Source organism: Pteropus alecto, unplaced genomic scaffold (assembly GCF_000325575.1).
Source record: "Pteropus alecto unplaced genomic scaffold, ASM32557v1 scaffold39, whole genome shotgun sequence".
Classification (NCBI taxonomy): Eukaryota; Metazoa; Chordata; class Mammalia; order Chiroptera; family Pteropodidae; genus Pteropus; species Pteropus alecto.
The window spans coordinates 7,676,953-7,695,264 of NW_006443568.1; the positions used below are offsets into that span (position 1 = coordinate 7,676,953).

General features: G+C 37.1%; 1 protein-coding gene across 1 annotated transcript in view; it reads right to left on the bottom strand.

The window, feature by feature from the left end:
- The window catches only part of GMEB1 (glucocorticoid modulatory element binding protein 1), a 24,602-nt gene extending 6,482 nt beyond the window's left edge, over positions 1 to 18,120 (bottom strand). Inside the window, 9 exon segments of the mRNA XM_025041484.1 lie at positions 1 to 11; positions 13 to 97; positions 1,307 to 1,438; positions 3,084 to 3,241; positions 5,421 to 5,524; positions 6,593 to 6,717; positions 7,438 to 7,550; positions 12,416 to 12,573; positions 17,946 to 18,120. The exon segment at positions 1 to 11 is cut by the window's left edge and continues 33 nt beyond it. Of these exon segments, the coding sequence (XP_024897252.1) occupies positions 1 to 11; positions 13 to 97; positions 1,307 to 1,438; positions 3,084 to 3,241; positions 5,421 to 5,524; positions 6,593 to 6,717; positions 7,438 to 7,550; positions 12,416 to 12,543 (856 nt within the window). The 5' untranslated portion in view covers positions 12,544 to 12,573; positions 17,946 to 18,120.
- Positions 18,121 to 18,312: the final 192 nt, after the last annotated feature.

Below are 18,312 nucleotides of genomic sequence, written 5' to 3' on the forward strand. Positions count from 1 at the left end.
CCCCCCTGAGGCTCCTCTATTTCCTTCTGTATATTGCATACAACCTCTTCCATCAGCCCTACATCAGCTATTCCCTTCCAAAACATCAAAGTGTCCTCTGGCACAAGAGGGATAAGACAGAAGGTAAACAAGGGATGCTATATATACTTAGGCACATCTCTACAATGCATTAAATTCAAAATTATTTCAATTCAAAAGAATTCCTTGTTGTTGGACATTTCTAGGAAAAGGGAAGAAGCTTTTGGAATACTAGCTGCCTCCCTAAATTGGTAACTAATTATTTTGCCTCTTCAGCAAACTAGGGACTTGGGATAATTTCCTGTTTGTCATGACCTCTATTTGTCATGCCCTCAGTTTGTCATGCCCTCTGGCTATAAGGAACAAGTATCTTCCTCTAATAAATATATTAAATTGAATATTAAATAAATATTAAATATTTATGAAACATGTGAAGGACCTAAGATATACTCCCCCCAATAATCAACTAAAAAAAAAAAAAACACAAAGTAAAAGAGTTGAATAGGTGGTGTTATAAGCTCTCTGAGAGTAAGAGGCTGTTTTTTTCATTTACCTGTCTAGCATCTAGCAACAATGCCAACTAAAAAGAGGCAGCAATAAATATCTGTTAAATGAATAAATGAATGCAGGATGATGTAAAGCCTCTCCTGGTCCCCTCTCAGTGAATCATCATTAATCACCATCCTATACCAGAGGTCACAAACCCGCTGCAAACCAGTGGTCGGTGGCCTGTTAGGAATTGGGCCACAAAGCAAAAGGTGAATGTCAGGTGAGCAAACAAAGCTTCATTTGCACCCGCTCCCCAGCACTAGCATCACCACCTCAGCTCCACCTCAGATCATCAGGCATTAGATTCTCATAGGAGCACCAGTCCCTGGTGCTAAAAAGGTTGGGGACTGACCACCTGTTACCTAATTTTTTCTTCTAATATCTTGCAGCTTATTGTATCTAAGAAATGTACAGAAAAAAAAAAGTTGGAGGCCGTTTGACAAGATGAAAAACATGGACTACAGAGTCAAATTCAGCTGAATTCAGCTCTGATACTTATTGGTTGTGTAACTGGTCTTAGGCAAGTTGCTGAACCTGTCTGAAAATCAATTTCTTCATGTGTAAAATATGACTTTGCAGGGCTGTTGATGGATTAAATAAGAGGTCTGCAATACCTCTCAGTGATAACATGCATGAGAAAAACCAGCAAAAGTAATTCAGAGGGCTGCTGTGTCCATAATCATAATGGTGATAAAATCACAAAACCCTGCAAGATATTTGAGACCCATAGAAAAAGTACCTGAAATTTCCTCTGAGTCTTTCTTCATGCCCTCCTCTGTGGCCATGGTGACAGCAGCAGTGAGAGCCGAGTTCCATTCCAACCCTGCCTCTTCCATACTCTCTTCTGAGATGGCAATCTGTGTGATGCTTCCTAAAAGCAGTCCATTAGAAGTAAGGCCAGTGAATTTTATGAAAAAGTCATAGCTATCCTCTAACTCATATTCAAAGCCAAAGAGACCCTGTTATTTTAACATTCTGGCCTTTTGCCTACAGATCCTTATAGTAAAACTAGAACCCCAGGTAAGCCAGGTTGAATATTGGATTTTCTAAAGAAAACCCGCCTTGCCAAAGAAAATGTTTTCTTCTTACCCTGAATAGAAAATGAAAATAACTTATAAAATCACAAAAGAGCAATCTGCTTTCTGAGCAAGTATGTTCTGGAAAGAGACTGAATGTGGGCATGATTGCCAGGCTGCCGGCCCTAGACTTAGTGAGAAGGAGAAGGACCTGAAATAATTTGAGAAAAGTAAGGTCCTTAGTCAAGAGCCCTGCTACATACGAGCATGTCTGATATTAACCATCCAGATAAACTCTCCGAAGTTGCCATAACTTACTTATCAGCCTATATAAGAGAAAGGAAAAGAAATGAAACCCAAAAACTCAGAAAAGAGGAGACCTACGAATAGCAGATTCACATAGGAAAAAACTTTTGCTATCAATTATACATTAAAATTTTAAACAAAAAGAATTTTAAAAAATCAAACTGATCTAGACAGAAATATAGACAAGTGTGGAAGCTTCACACTGAAGGATATCAATAATCAAGCAAAGACGTAATATCAATATGGATAATCAAGTAAAGGAGTTTTGGCCAAATGAAAAGGAATCAAATAATTTCATACCATTTTCACTTTTCAAATAAAAGAAGCACATGAACAAAAATTCAAATTGCTAGATGTTTTATACTTTCCTGAAAGGAACTTAGGTTTTAAGAGATTTAGCTTCTACTCACCCAATCATTACTCACAGAATATTAGGTCTGACTAAAAGAAACTGTAAGAGGTCATTTTTTAAAGCACAGTACTTCCCTTAGATCCTTTAACATTCTTGCATCTCTGTCAAGCATATTTGTAAGTCTTCTAGAAGCAGAAGACACATTTAAGAATCTTAGCTGTGCTAAGTCTCCAGCTAGACTAACTGAATCAATAATAATCTCACATGGCAATATCTTTCCTGGAGTCGGGCAGGGAGCTCTAGTCCCAAACTTCAATACTGAAGTTAAGTGTGTGCCCATCCTGTCTCATTTGTGAGGAAACCTCAGCTTGGTTATTTGAAACCCTTCCAGGCAGAGTTCTTTGATCCTTATAGCAATCTCCAGAGTCCATTCCAGCCAAGGATACATTGCCTTTGATACATCTTAGTTCAACAATTAAAAACATTTCACCATTCCTGTTTTGACCACTAGCAGAGCAAAGGATTTTCAAAATGATCCAATTTCAAAGACATGCCAAGTGGCACCAAAGCGAGACCACTGAATAAGCATTATAATTACTGAATCATCCTTCTAATGTTTACCATGCATTGCAAGAGAGAAATAAGGAAGGAGGCCGAGCCAATAGGAATCAATGGGAGAAAACAAACATCTGTTTCTAAAGCATGGAATCCCACTCAAGATCACCATACCTTTCAGGGACATCAATACTCATGAGAATTGAAATTAAGAAGCAAAGTAGAAATAAGGGTAAAAGTGCTACCAAAAAACATAGTGGGTTGTCAGGTGGTTTCCTACCCCCTACCATCGGCCGAAGTGGGTGTCTGCACCACACTTGTCTGCTGTCCTGGCACTGGAGCTCTTGCGCTGCTGATCAGAAGATCAAATTTGGTGCTTCTGCAGGTATTGGAGCAAACCTTGTCATGTTGGTAAAAATCAATTTGTCCGGAGTCCATCATTTTCCTATGCAAAGAGAGACAAGAAGTACCAGTTCAGCCTGCACTTCATCTAGAGGAAACTAGGCCTTGGGGACAAATAGAGACAAAGTTGCTGAGTCTACTCTGTAGATTAGTGAAACGTAATAGTATTAAAAGTCATTAGGTTGCAAAAATTCTGATTGAGGTTATAAAACTTTCATTGGTCCTGCCCACATTTACAAATACTCCTCTTCCCTCCCTCGTCATAAGTACTCTCAAATTTTATGTCCTGTTATCACTAAGCTTCAGGTATATGCTCCTGATAATAGCTAAGTTTCTCCACAGAATCTCTGAAACCAAACCCAAAAAGGGAAAAAACACTACCTCATATCCCCAGCACAACAGAGAAATACCACAAAAGAATTAGAATTTTATGATGAGATTCTGATGTATTAGACCAACAAGATCTGTTGATACTTTTAGAGACATAAAACTTCAGCATATTTCTTTCCTTTAAAAACTTTAATAACAACTGTCCTATAAATACAGAGCCAAGTTGATTATACTAACCCCCCACTATAAAATGTCTTTATAACTGGATTCACAGACATTGTTATAAGCCCTGAACAAAACCATCCGGTATTTTGATTATCATAAACTCTTATAATGTTACTTGTCTTTCACTAAAGATTGTTTAGGCATTCTTATTCCTTTTTACATTTGGGGAAAGATGGCATATGCTTGTTTTTCTGGGCAAATAAAACAGGTGAAGAACAACAAAAATGAAAGTTAAAGGTATTCCTCCTCGATTTCATTCAACTATTGATTTCTACATACAAATCATCTGGAATGAATGTTTTTTAAATTATGAGTCTCTATAAAAATAATATCTGATGAAAAAATTAACATCTTTTGTAAAAAATAAACTATAAAGAAAACAACTGCCTTTTAAAAAAATATTCCACAACACAGAGATAATGTCAACATTTTGGCATATTTTCTTCTAAATTTTACTTGTGTATTTTTTAACACAATTAAAATCACACTATTTAATTGATTTTACATTTTGTTTTCCTTCTTACATTACATCATAAGCATTTTTCTATGTAAAAACTCTTTAGAAATATTTTAATGACCATATATCCCATAGAATATACACATATATTTAGATGAGCCATAATTTACTTTAGATATACCTTGACTATATGTGAAGGCAGACTGTAATTTTCAGCATAATAATGTTGCAATGTACATCTTTATGCTTGAATCTCTACAAGCACTAGAGACTTTTCTTAGACAGATTCTTTAAAAAGAATTGAAGAGGAAGGGTAAGATGTTTTTGAGGCTCTTGATACGTTCTATGAGGAACTTCTAATTCTTGACCACATTTACAAATTTTCAAGAGCAAGCAGGCACTTGTGCGTGCACTCACGCCTGCCCATCCCCTCTCCCTCAACCCACCCCCCCACCTCTGTTTATGCTATGTGAAGATACAGTGAGAAAGCTGTCTACAAGCCAGGAAGAAAGTGTTCACCAGGAATGGGCCATGTGGGCACCAAGATCTTGGACTTCCTAGCCTCCACAACTGTGAGAAATAAATTTCTGTCGTTCAAAAAAAAAATTTTTTTTCTATCCATAGGCGAGAGCTCAAGTAATACCAACTAATGTTAATCTTCAGAGGGAAATAAATTACAATAGTAAACTTGCTGCATAAAGAGATGGTGGTGGGGATATTATGCATTCTGAAGTTTATTTCTATGGTACAATGATAGCAAGGATTGAATTCATTGTGCATCACTGGTATTTATTAACAGCACCCTTCTACTTTACCAGATTATCCCAGGATTTGTTGGTCAGCCTACACTTCTCCATGGTTTTTATGTGGTCAGCCTACACTTCTCCATGGTTTTTCCTTAGCACCAGGCTTAGCTCTGCCTATGCTTGGTGATCTCAAAAAGGACTGTCATCTACTCCTGAGTTTCTCTGCCCAGAGGAAAAATTTGCCCTAGATGCTGGGAAAAGCGAATTTAATTCAATCTTCCTGCTCTCATAAGTATTTTAAGAACAAGTTGATGAAGATCAAATAATACACAAATTGTTTAAGCCAATCCTTCAAACAGAATACAAATTTCATATTAAAGAGAAAAGACTGAATTCTCTGGATTCTACCATGACTATGTGCCCCAAAGTCCATTGAAAGGTATGTTCTTGCTATTAAAGCTCACCTGAGCATGATTCCACCCAAACGAATGGCTCTCTTCCAGTCCTTCAGGGTGGACTTGCCAGCCAGATGAACAAAATGCTTGGGGCTGATCAACTGATCATTGAACTAAAGTTAAAAAGAAAGTCCAAAATAATCCAATGTCAATTTAGGCAGGACAAGAGAGAAAGAAAGAGATAACTCTACTCATTATGTATAAAAAAATATCCAGATAATCTTAAGTCATAGCCTTGTATCATCTAGCCTCCTGCCCTCTTGTGCCAGAGAAGATGATCCTTCTCTGAGCACAGTGCTCTCTATCCTGGTACAAAGGAACAGATGACACAAGGAAGATCAGAGATTATATTGATTACCATTTAAAATTCACTTATGCTCTGAATCATTTGGTTGGGTCCAATGCTGCAAAGGCTGTTTAATTAAACTGAAGTAATCTTTCCAGCTCTAATGACAAGATTCAGGATATAGTGGAAAGAATTAATATAGTAGAAACCAATAACACTGCAGAGCCTCGAAACTCTATAATCCTTAGTGATTCAAGGATGATGCCACTGATAGTGACTATTATCTAACGGTATAGCTATGGTTACCAATGAAGAAGATATTTTTATTTTCATATTGTGCTCTCATGATTATTTTTATCAGTAATAACTTTTTTCATTTTTTTTTAGTAATAATTTTCAATAAACTCTACCATAATACACATCGGTATAAGGCATCTTACGTATATTATCTCAATTTGTCTTCTAGCAACCTTATAGTATATACATATATACATATGTGATTATTCATATTTTAACATGTGAGGCTCTGAAATATTAAGTAACTGCTCAAGGTCACCCAGCTAGTCAATGTTGGAGATGGGACTCCATCCATTCATTTATTCATTCAACAAATACTTATTGATAAATATACCAAGCACTATTTGAGGTACTGTGGATATACATTGGTGAACAAAACAGACAAGTTCTCAGCTCTCATGGAACTTGTTTTCTGGTGGGATCTGAATCCAGGCCAATTTTACTCCAAAGTTATTTTTTTTCTACTTGATGCAATGAAACTATAGTCACAAAATTAAAAATATTAACATGGTAGAAAAAAGAGAAGAGGCATTGAAACCATACTCTCTGAAAACAAGGAGCCCCAAAACAGGCCCCAATGAGGAGAAAAGACAATTACCTTGACACACTTCACATTTATTCCTGGACATACAAACTTCTTCCAGAGGAGAATGGCTTTGCTCTCCCCACAAGTTATAGGGTAAGCAATTTCCATATCCTCATTTGCTTCTATAGTGCTTGCATCTGAAAATGGAAAAATATCAGTTATTTATCAAACACTCTTCCCCAAAGCTTAATTCAAAAATCTCTAGGCTCCTGGTTCCTCTGAGAGGCTAACAGTTTATATTGGCTGGTACTGTTTAGAAATCCTCTGGAAGAAGTTTGGCATAACAGCTCTCTTACTGAGCTCCCACTATGGACTAGACACTATGCTATATCCTTTTACATGCTTAATCTTATTTAGTTCTTACAACAATCCTGTGAGGCAGTGATTGTTTCCTATGTTTTACATGTATATACGTGGGACACAAAAAGGTGAAGTGACTTTCCCAAGAACACACAGCTAAGAAGTGAGAAAGTAGGCTTTAAACTCAGGTTTGTCTAATTTCAAAGTTTCTTTCCAGTTTCTTTCCACTGACTGCCTTCCAGTCAACACCTCATCAGTTTTCATCGGCAACCTCTCTAATAACAGGGATTAACATTGAGGCTCCAATTTCTTTGTGAGATTTTTATAGATGAAAAATCTTTTCAGCAACCCTAGCAAATTGATATCAAACAATCAACTCACAGCCCTAGTACCTTAGTCAGTGGTGCCTTAGTAGTGTCTCTAGATGTGCCACCATCAAATTGATGGCTGTAACATTGGTAGGGCAGATTGGGTAGAGGGGAAAATAAGGTACAAAAGACAATAAATCTCAACCAAAGAAACTAAGGTCAATGTTCCAGATTAACAAAAAGACTTACCAATCCCTTCTTCAATTTTGTGTATTGTGTGAGTTTCTACTGCTACAACCGCCGTGTTGTTCTCGGACCCGGCTTCATAAATCCTGTTGTAAAAGTGTCCATCGATAAACAAACTACATAAATCATGAAAAAATTAATATTCACAGCATGGGAGTTAAGAAATTTGTTTTACTCTATCTCAAAAGGAATAAAATAAATATACTTTACAATTGTATGTTAGTGCTTTGACAAGTTCCCCATAAGTTTTAAACTCCAAGGCTGCCCATGACTGCTTAGCAGCTATTACCATGGAAATAAATCAACAACTTTCTTCATGTCAAAGGAAAGTTCCTCTTGCTACTGTATTTACACCAGTTTTTCCCTTTATAACTTTAAAAGCTCATGATATAAAGTGTTTCTTCAAGTATAAGATTAAGTCATATTACAGAATTATCCTAAAAAGATTAAAAAGTAATACTGCTAAACAGTTCAAGACAGAAAAGAAACTGTTGACCATAGAAGTTGATGTCCCTTGTTGGAATCTAGGCACTGAAGCATTTTTTAAGGCACCATAACCAAACTATTGATATGAACAGAGCCTAGTAAAAACAAAAAAAAAAGAGAGAGAGAGAGACTGTGCCCAAAGTAACCGGCAGTAACTAGAGGTACCACTTAGGGAAAGTGTTTCTCTAAAATGTTTCTACTTTCTAAGAAATGGGCTCAGAAAACCTAACATGATACTGTCATGTTCTTTGTTTAATTTCTGTAATAAACCTAATGTGTTCATTATTGCATCTTGTTATTTGAAAGCATTGCCTGAATAATCTCCTTTGCATCGATGATTATCCACCCCACCCCCCATAGTGACTGACACCTCTAGCACAGACCTCCCTTCTGAATTTCACACAGGACAGTTAACTGCTAAATGAAAAAATATATTTGGATGCCCCATAGGACTTTGTTGAATTTATTATGTATAAAATAAGCAAGTTCTCTTCCCTCTTTTACCTCCCAACTACTCTTCCTCCTATACTCCCCATCCTTGTTGATGGCACCACCCAGCACACTATAGCCTAAGACAGAAGCCCAGAAATTACACTATATTTTTCCCTTTCCTCCTCCTCAACTACCACATAGTCAGTGACCAAATCCTGCCAGATGCATCTCTTTAATGCCAGCCTGTCTCTATTTCCTACCTATCTCTATTTTTACTGCTACCGTCATTAGTTCAGGCTTCATCATCTCTAGTCTGAATTAGTCTCACTGCATCTACCTGATTTTCTATAGTCCCACCAGAGTGATCACATAACTCCCTCCTTAAAACCCTTCAAAAATCTTCTCCTTGCCTTTAAAGTAAAGCCCCAAATCTTTAATATGATATTTAAGTTCCTCTAAGATCTGACCCCTGGTTTCAACTCTCCCCAAACTCTACTTTACAATCCAAGCCCTAGCCATACCAAATTATTTCTGGTTCCCAAAATTGCCATCTTTCTTACATCTTCTATCTTTGCTTTTACTTCTCCCTCTTCGCAGAACATCCTTCCCCAACTATTTGTTTTTGTTTTTGATCTTTTTTGAGTAGCCCCTATAATGCTTTTTCTTTCATCTCAATCCCTCCAGTGTAATCACCCACTTCCTCCTTTGTGACCCAACTGTACTTTAGGCTTTTGTCACAACACCTATAATATTTAATACTATGTACTTGTTTACTTGTCTGTCTCTCCTTGGGCAAACTCTAAGAGGTCTCTGAGAGCAGAGTTTATGTCCTATTCATTTATTCAATCAACGCCTGGCAGGTAATATTTTAATTGGAGCATGGCAAAGCACCCAATAAATGGATGTTCAGTGAATGAAGATTGTAAAAAACATGCGAAAACACTGCTTCAAGTAAGATTAGTAAACTCATTCTAAATTGACCAATATGTGCAAAATCCCTTAAAATAATCAATTCCTATTTACATATAATTTCAACAACCAGTAAATTGTACTTGGGGTGGGAAATAGGAGCATGGTCTATATTTTTATGAGTAAACAAGGTTATCAGGAAAATAATTTCTAAAGCAACTCAGGATAGTGATGGATTTACCCTAATACTCTATACTTACTATAATTACAGTCAAAAATCATAAAATATGTTCAAAATATTAAGGCACTAAAGATACTAACATGCCTTATGAATCATTAAAGAAAAGTAAAATTATGTTTACTAGAGCTTTAAAGTTAAGTCTACATTATTGTATTCTAATTCTCTGAAAACTGAAAATCCACATAAAGTTAAGTTCTTTTTATCTAGATGTTAAGGAAAGATATTCTAATAACTGAATATTAGGATTAAGATTATTACATAAACGAAAGAATACCCTTCTGATCTGAAAGAGTTTATACATCTTCCTAAGAACTTAAACTTTCTAATAGGGAGGGACATGAGCAAGAAAGGGAAAGTAGGGCCATTATTCCTCAAATTGAACTACTATTCCACTACATTTGAACTGAATTCCTCTACAGAAGAAGAATGAAATCAGCATAGTCAGTAAACTTATGTAGTATTAAAAACACCATCCCTGATCTCATTAAGTTAGAAATTCTATTATGAATCCAAAATGAATTGGAAAGCCAAGAACAGTGATGGAATTCAAGTATCTTCACTCCCCAAGAACTTTTTGAGTATGTTATAAAAGATTTTATTTGAAAAGTTAATAACCATTCTTTCTTTTTTTAAAGAAAGTATATGCTGAACAAGTCGTCTATGTTGAAAAGCTCCCAGAATCAGAAGCCTTCTACATACTTCAGTATTTATGTTTTTAAAAGAAGTTAAATGTGGGCATATTTTAAAGCCCATCTAGTGTTATTCTGAAAGTATCATCTTATACAATGTGCCAGGTTCTATGTATTCATATGGGGACATGGTCATGCAGACACTACTTTTGCTTCATAATGTATTCCTGAAAATATGTACATAATGAATACTTGAAAAAGTATAAAATGTCATATATGCAAAAGCTAAACAACATATAAGTCTTATATAATGAAATATAAAAATATTTACATAAATTCTCTATTTCTTGCCTTTTGGATATAATCTTTACCAATATATTCACAGTAATTCATTCATGTTCTTTGATTATTTCTTTCCTTCATGCTTGAACCTGCAGCCAATCAGGTTAAGCATGACTGAGGCCGAAGACTGATACCTCGTGATTGCCATCATTGTCTCAGGTGTATTAAACTTACGAGATCTGTACCTCTTATCACTAATATCCATCTTTTTTGTTCCCCATTCATTTTTATAAAATGAGGCTAAAATGCAATAAAACATTCTAATAATTTAAAAAAACACAGAGAAATCAACCAAGCACCAACTGGCAGGCATCGCAAAATGCAGTATCTCAAAATGTTTATTCACAAGCTCATATACTAAATTCAATGTAAACAGTAGATTGGGAAGTCAATATATGCTGTACAAAGATGCCTATATCTGATCAAGCAATGAGAGTTCCAGAAAAGGCAATATCATTTGGGAAATAAGAGACAGACAAGAGAAAAATAAATGTTACTAAATCTTCAGAAGAATTAAGTCTCTAAGTAGCAGAGAAGTTTTTTCTGTCTTTACTAGAGATAGAGCAAGTGACAACTAGAGCACTTTGGAAAGATAGAAGAAATTATGACTCATGAGAAAATAAAGCTGCCCAGAACTAAAGAACCTACCCTTCAATTCTTCCTCATATACCAAAATGTAACAACTACAAGTATGTGTATGTGTAACAAATGAAATTCCCACACAAGTGAATAAGAATAAGAAGGCATAATCTGTTGGTGCCAATAAAAATGTAAGTCACTCTATCGACTACAGTTCAGGAATTACTTATATCAACTTTCCTTATAGATCTTATACTATTTCTGAATATTAGAATTAGATTCTTAAAACTATAATTAGATTCTTAAAACTAAAAAGTCTTAATCTTTTACAGATATATACTAATATCTGGGATTTGCTTCAAAAAAATTCAGGAATGGGTAGATGTAGAGATGAAATAAGACTGGCCATGTGTTGATAATTGTTGAAGCTGGGTGACTGAGTGCTTACGTGGAGGTTCATTATAGTATTTTCTTTATTTGGGGGCATATTTGAAATTTTCTATACTAAAATATTTTTAAATTATCAAGAGAGGTAGATTGTCTTTCTCCAGAAGTTTTTAAAACAAAGTATATTACTTAGTAAATTGGGATTGGATTATATGTTTGCCCAAGAACATTTCTAATCATATGAAGTTTTACACTCCCCAATATAAAATAATTGCCCCTCCTTTCTCTCTGTAGAGCCAATTCTTATTTAACCTTCAAGACCATAGATAACTTTTTAAAACTTATCTCTTCTTTCAAATTCATAGTGGTTCCTCTGAATTAAAAGCACCTTCTAACCATTTAGCACTTCTTAGATTTTGCCATGTAAGTGATCTCTTTATTTATATATACGTACTTTTGGTTTGCACAACTAGACTGCAAGCTCCATGATGGTGGGAACCATGTGCTCCATTTCTTCCAACACCTTCATAATACATTGTATAACAGCACACAGTTTATATATATTTTTTGATAGACTAAGCCTGATAATTTGTCCATCCATGAGAGTCCAGAAAGCTTCTAGGAGGAATACTTTTATACTTGCCTTGCCTAATTGCCTCTCACTCTAACTACACTGTCTTTTGGTAAACACCTACTTAAGGCCTTGTGCTAAGCAGTGTGGGTAAATAAAATGAGGAAGCTATGTAACTTACCCTCTAGGGGCTCACAGTGGAGAAGAGAGGGAGAGACAAGGAAACAGCTAATCGTTGTAATAAGTATTACAATGACGAATATAGCACTCAATACATTATAAAGATGAGAACTTAGCCAGCTCTGAGACTGCTGTTGAATTGTGCTAAGCAAACATAAATTTAAATTTTCCCCACTCTTTAAACTTCCCAAGATTTTCAGAATATCCAAATCTCTAGTCACTTACCCTTGTTGCACAGGCTGTAACTGCAAGATTACTTGAGTTTTAGTGTCTTCAGGGTTCTCTCCTTCATTTCCTTCAGTGGGTACCACAACCACATCCCCGACTGGGACACTCACTTCTGCATTAGCCATCTTTCACATGAAGTCAGATAGCTGAGGCTGCTGTTAGAACAAGAAGCACCAGTAATTTTATCTGGTTGGAAAAGATGGCAACCATAGGAAAGGGACACCAAGATAATGACTACCATTTCCAAGGGCACCCTGGAGATCATGGTCCCCTGAAAGGGATGGGAACATGAGAAGAGGCTGCACACAGGCTCTGATCTTTTCAGAAATGCCTCAGTACTCACTTGCTATTATAGATTTTCTTAGTATGTGTGATTCATTCAGTGGCATGCTAGAACCAGCTCTATCAGCTCCTGAGAATCAATTGTGCACATCTCTCCCCAACTCCGAGTTTAGTGACCTCAAGTTGATAGCTTAAAATCAGTGATTGGGAGTATATACACCACAGATATTGGCAAACACTACAAATCAAGAGTGTGTTGTTTTTTTTTTTTTCCTAGAGAGCTGGTTTACAGCACACCACTAGTTCCATCCCAAACAGTAAGCTTCTAGAAAGTAGGAATCTATATTCTTTGCAACCAGCCATTACATCTCAAGTGCTCTGTCCTTTGTGTGTACTCAACAAGTATCTGCTGACTAAGTGAGCTAAGCTGTACGAAAAAAGAAAGATGACTTGCATCACATAGTTGTTTAATAAATGCCGAAATCAATTGTAAGACCTCTAGGAACTTCTTAATACCTCTTTGTCTCAGACCGAGAGAGATGATCTCACCTGACATCTCTCTTGCAGAGCTATTGGGGAAACCAGTGTCCAGCACCACATTCTCCTTGACACTAAACTGACTCAAAGCATTATGCCAATCTTAATGAAAACTCAGAAGACCACAGGATGTTGTACAGCTGTTTAGTCTTTACAGTTGAAAAAAAAAAGTGTAACTTAAGAGAGCATAGATTAGAGCACTGTATTTACTTAGATATACGAGTATGTGAAGATGACTAGGATTGTGCTAAATGGAGTAGACTCACGACAGATGCAAGTTTGAATATGTAACTGGTAGTCAGATGACTGAATCCGCATCTCAGCTCTGCCACAGCTCATTTGCTTTTAACATACATACTTAAGCATAGTAGTGTTTCCCTCATTTGGACCCAGAATACTTTTCCAGTCTTATCTTTAACTATAATACCCCGAGAATCCTAAATTCCAGCCATACCAACCACCCACTGTATTCTGAACATATAATATGTAATTTCAGGTTTCTGTACTTTGTTATTTCTTAAGACCAAAACTCCTTTCTTCTTCATCCTCTCCCTTAAGGCTCAATTCAAAGTCCACTCCTCTACATAGCCACGGCCAAATCATTTTCTTTTCTGTAGTGCTCTAATATGTGGTTTGTAGCTCTCCTCTACTGTTTACCGCACTGTGCCCTCTCCTCTAGTGTTTATCACACTGTGCCCTGTATTGCAAGTCAATTGAAAAGACATCGGTCTTTACAACTACACTGTACTTTGTCAGAACAATCCCAAAGATCTGCTCATCACAGGCACTGACATACATTGGTTTGATCAATTTTTGTTTGTATCTGACCTAGTTAAAATTCCTTATATCCAACTATACTTCTGCCCTTTATGATTCTCACATTCAAATGTTATATCTGAATTTTATACCTTCCTATATCCAAAAGCCTCTTAAAATATCTTGTAGGCACCTTAAACTAAATTCATGTACCCTCTCAAACCTGTTCCTGTTTCCTGCCTCAGTAAGTGGCGCTACCCTCCACCCATTTGTTCAGGCCAGAAACTAAGGAGTTATTTTTGACTCCTCTTTCTTCTCTTTCTAAAGCCAATCAACCACTAAATCCTATTCGTTCTATCACCTATATATCTCTTTTAACCATCTCCCATTCTCTGTATGTGCTGCCACTACCATATTCTAAGGCACCACAGTTACTTGGATTTTTCCAGGTGCTTCTCATCAGTATCCTAAACGCTGGTCTTGCTCTCCAATCCATTATCTTTAGAGCAAAGTGATCTTACTAAATAAAGGCCACAAGCCACTTCTCCACTTAAAAGTCCTTCAGTGGACTCCCTTTGCTGTTAGAATAATGTGCAAACACTTTAACATGCCTTACAAAATCCTCCAAATCTGTCCTCTGCCTCTCTTGCTAACCTCATTTCTCATAGTTCTTCCTCTTACATTGTGGACTCCTATCATTGAATTTTTCCCAATTTTTCAAAAATGCTGTACTTTTTCACCTGAGCTTTCACACTTGTTTCCTCTACCTGGAATTCTCTTCCTTCCTCTTTAGTTAGTCACTGCTAAATTTCTTTTATTTATCTAAAACATCACTTCCTCGGGGAGACTTTCGGTGACTTCCCTGACTAGATTTGAGCTTGTGTTCTTGCACCTTCAATGCCTGCAGCAGCCATGTCAGAACCATCATCCCAGTTTGTCAGCCTCTCCCCACCAGACTACATCCTGGGAGAGTAGAGATTGCTCTTCTTTTTCATTAGCTCCCCTGTGCCTAGCTCAGTGCTCAGGACACAGGAATATAATTAACAGTTTTCAAATATCAGGCTTCTAGCTACAAAATTACCTATCTAAAACTTTCTAAGGAAATCTGGTACATAACGGGTATGTAATAAACACTTTTGTAATGAATGACTCATCTTACCTTAAAAGACTTAGAATTTTCTACTTTTCTAATTTAGGGGATAAAATTTGCTTATGCAGCTAAGCTAAGCTGCCTGACTTATTGCCCATCATTATGGCCTGTTCAACAAATATTTACTGAGTCTCTACTCCACATCAGGCATGGAGTTAGGCTCCTTGGATATGAAAAGGGACAGTATCTGCTCTTAAGGAATGACAGAAGAGAAAGAGATACATAACATTGTCACATACTATAGGAAAAATGTAATTGCAAGATAATACAGTACAAAATCTGAACTTCTGTAAATTAAAGGTTTAAAACTAGAAACTAAAAAAAAAAGCTATAGGAAAAATGTAATTGCAAGATAATACAGTACAAAATCTGAACTTCTGTAAATTAAAGGTTTAAAACTAGAAACTAAAAAAAAAAGAGAGAGAGAATCAATGGACTGATGTGGCTGGCTTCTGGAAGTAGAACTAAAATAATTAGGCCCTTTGAGTCTAAAAAAGCCAAAAAGAGATATGATGAAGCATACAAATGCCATTGAATCCTAGAGTAAATGAACCAATGGATATCTTTAAAGTTTGAATTATAAAAATGTAGGATGAATTAAAAAAATAATCGCTGTTAACATTTGTTAGGCACTTGTTTATTGTCAAGCACTATTCTGTTACTATTACATATTTAATGAATTTAAAAGATGTAATACCTTAGTATGTATCAAGCTTATAGAATTTATTATTCAAAAAAAGGGGGTTTAAATTTTTAAAAATTAATAGTGTAGGTGAATTAATGGGTTAGAGAAGCAGAAAATTAAAGGATGCTTCTAGGTTCAACCTTCCACCCTATGGTTGAGTCCTCTTTGTAATACTCTGAATAAGTGGTTGACTAACAACTTGATTAATACTTTCCTCAGTAGGAATATATTTTATTCCTTACCCCTCCCACACCTTGGAACCCAAGAGGAATGTTCTGGCTGCTTCTCTAACTTTCTGAGAGTTTATCAAAGATAATTATAATCATCCACAATACGTCTCTCGGTGTCAGTCAGAGATACAGATCTGATTCAATGCAATTCTTACATTCTTTAAAGAAGTCAGTTTGGATTGAATATCTCTTATTACCCTAAATACCATATTCCTAGCAAGTAACCTGAAACCAGCTCTTAACCAGCATAGTACTGGCTAACTGCAAGGTCATCTCTTTAAGCTGAGCAAAAACTGAAAAGTAGCTCTTGTTTATAGCAACAAAAACTCTTGAGGCAAGAGTGAGTTGATCCTTTGGGTATTTTATGGAAGGGGCCTTAGAGTATTCATTGTGGAAACACACAACATTCCTGTAATTCTAGGAGAACACACATAAAGGAAAGATGTCAAATTATGTGAAAAGTAAAAATCATTTGGTACTTATTTTCAAAAACAAAAAGACACCTTGAAAACAAATTCACAACTGCCCACGAAAACTATAGGAAAACTTAAACTACATCTGAACTACTCTGGGTTAAATTTTTTGTCATGAAAACTTATGTTTAAACCATAAGAAGATGTAAGCACAAGTGTCACATGGCAGAGACATCAGAGTTGGTAGCTGATAATAATAGAAATACTATATATCCTGAAATTTCCTAACCCCAAAATGTATTTATTTATTCCACACTGCAGTGTAATTTTTGTAGACTACGTAGTCTACTCTTAAGAAATTTCCAAGTTAAAACTTGAGGCCAAAACTCCTTGATTTTTTTCCCCTTTTTTATTCCTACTCATGCATTTAGGTGATCCAGATGTAATGCAACCAACATAAAGGCTAAACAGAACCACTGTGAGGGAAACAGCCAGAGCAAATTTAGTCACTATTGGAGACCACTATGTAGGTGTTTGGGAGAAGCGATGAGATAAAAGAGTTCTTTGAAGGGTCACCCTACTAGAGGTCAGGGGATTTCTGCTTAGGACAATACCAAAATAGGACCTAAACTAAGCCAGCGAAGTTGAATACAAGTTAGCTCTTCAATAAATGTTTGCTGAATATGCATAAATGGTTGACTAGTGAAAGTAAAGTCAGTAGACATTAAATACACACAATTGATAAAAGGCTGAAAAATTAGGGAAGATTGTGCAAACATTTAATGAAAAAGTCCCCCACAAGCACTTTGGTAACCATTAGCAGAGACAATGGGTGAGGGGAATAATAGAATTCCCCTGAAAAGACTAAAATTATGTTTATCCCTCTTCCTAATCCTCCAGGTTAAGGAGAAAAACCCCACTTCTTGGTTCTTCTAAACAGACACCAATCATAGCCCCTTTTGTATCTGCTATGAAGTGATTTTGAAGTTTCATATTGAGAGGGGAACTCAGGCCTCCTTCTGCTCCTGGGATATCCAAGCCTTCCCCTGATCCCTCTGTCAAGGCTTGACAAGCCTTAATCTTGTGGATTACTCTCCAGGACTCCCAGGTCAGACTCTACCCTCATCTCTGTTGCCCCTCAACTAGGAGACATCTGGCCAATAATCCTGTCATTTCAGAAAGTAGGGGTACTCTGAGCTTCCCGTCAAGTATGTTCTCTCTGGTACTTAAAAATCTGGGTTTCACCCATCCTCTGACATATATTATCCCATTCTCTACCTGTATGTCAAGGAGGTACTCAAATCTTTCATTCCCTCATAGATTTGGACCCTTCTCATTCCTACCTCAGGGGGCTCTGAGGTGTCTCTACCGCCCCCTCATTTATGGGAAAGCTCACTTTCCCTTGGAGCTCTTCTTCCTTGTCCCCTGCTCCCACCACCCAGACGTGTCACCATGCCTTCGGAAAAGCACCTGCCTCTTTTCTCCTGGACTGAATGGCCAACCAAGGCCTCTAAGGCGCCCCTTGGGTGAAGCTTGGGTTCTCCTTTCCTCAGCAGAACCCACTCTCTCCTCTTGCTCCCCTGCCAAGGCTCCGAGGGTCTCCTTCCGGGCCGGCATCCAGGTTTCCCTCACCTTTCTCTCCCTCCCCCGACCCCAGCACGACCCAGACCTCGCCCCAGCTCCTCATCGAAGGGCCTGGTGCTCCCCGGACCCCGCCTAGGGTGCTAACCCAGGATCCCGGACCCCTTGCCAGGGTCCTGGGAGTCCGGGCCTCTCAGTCCGGAGCCACTCCGGCCCCTCCCGGGCCCTCGGCCGAGGACTTCCGGGCCTCTCAGTCTGGG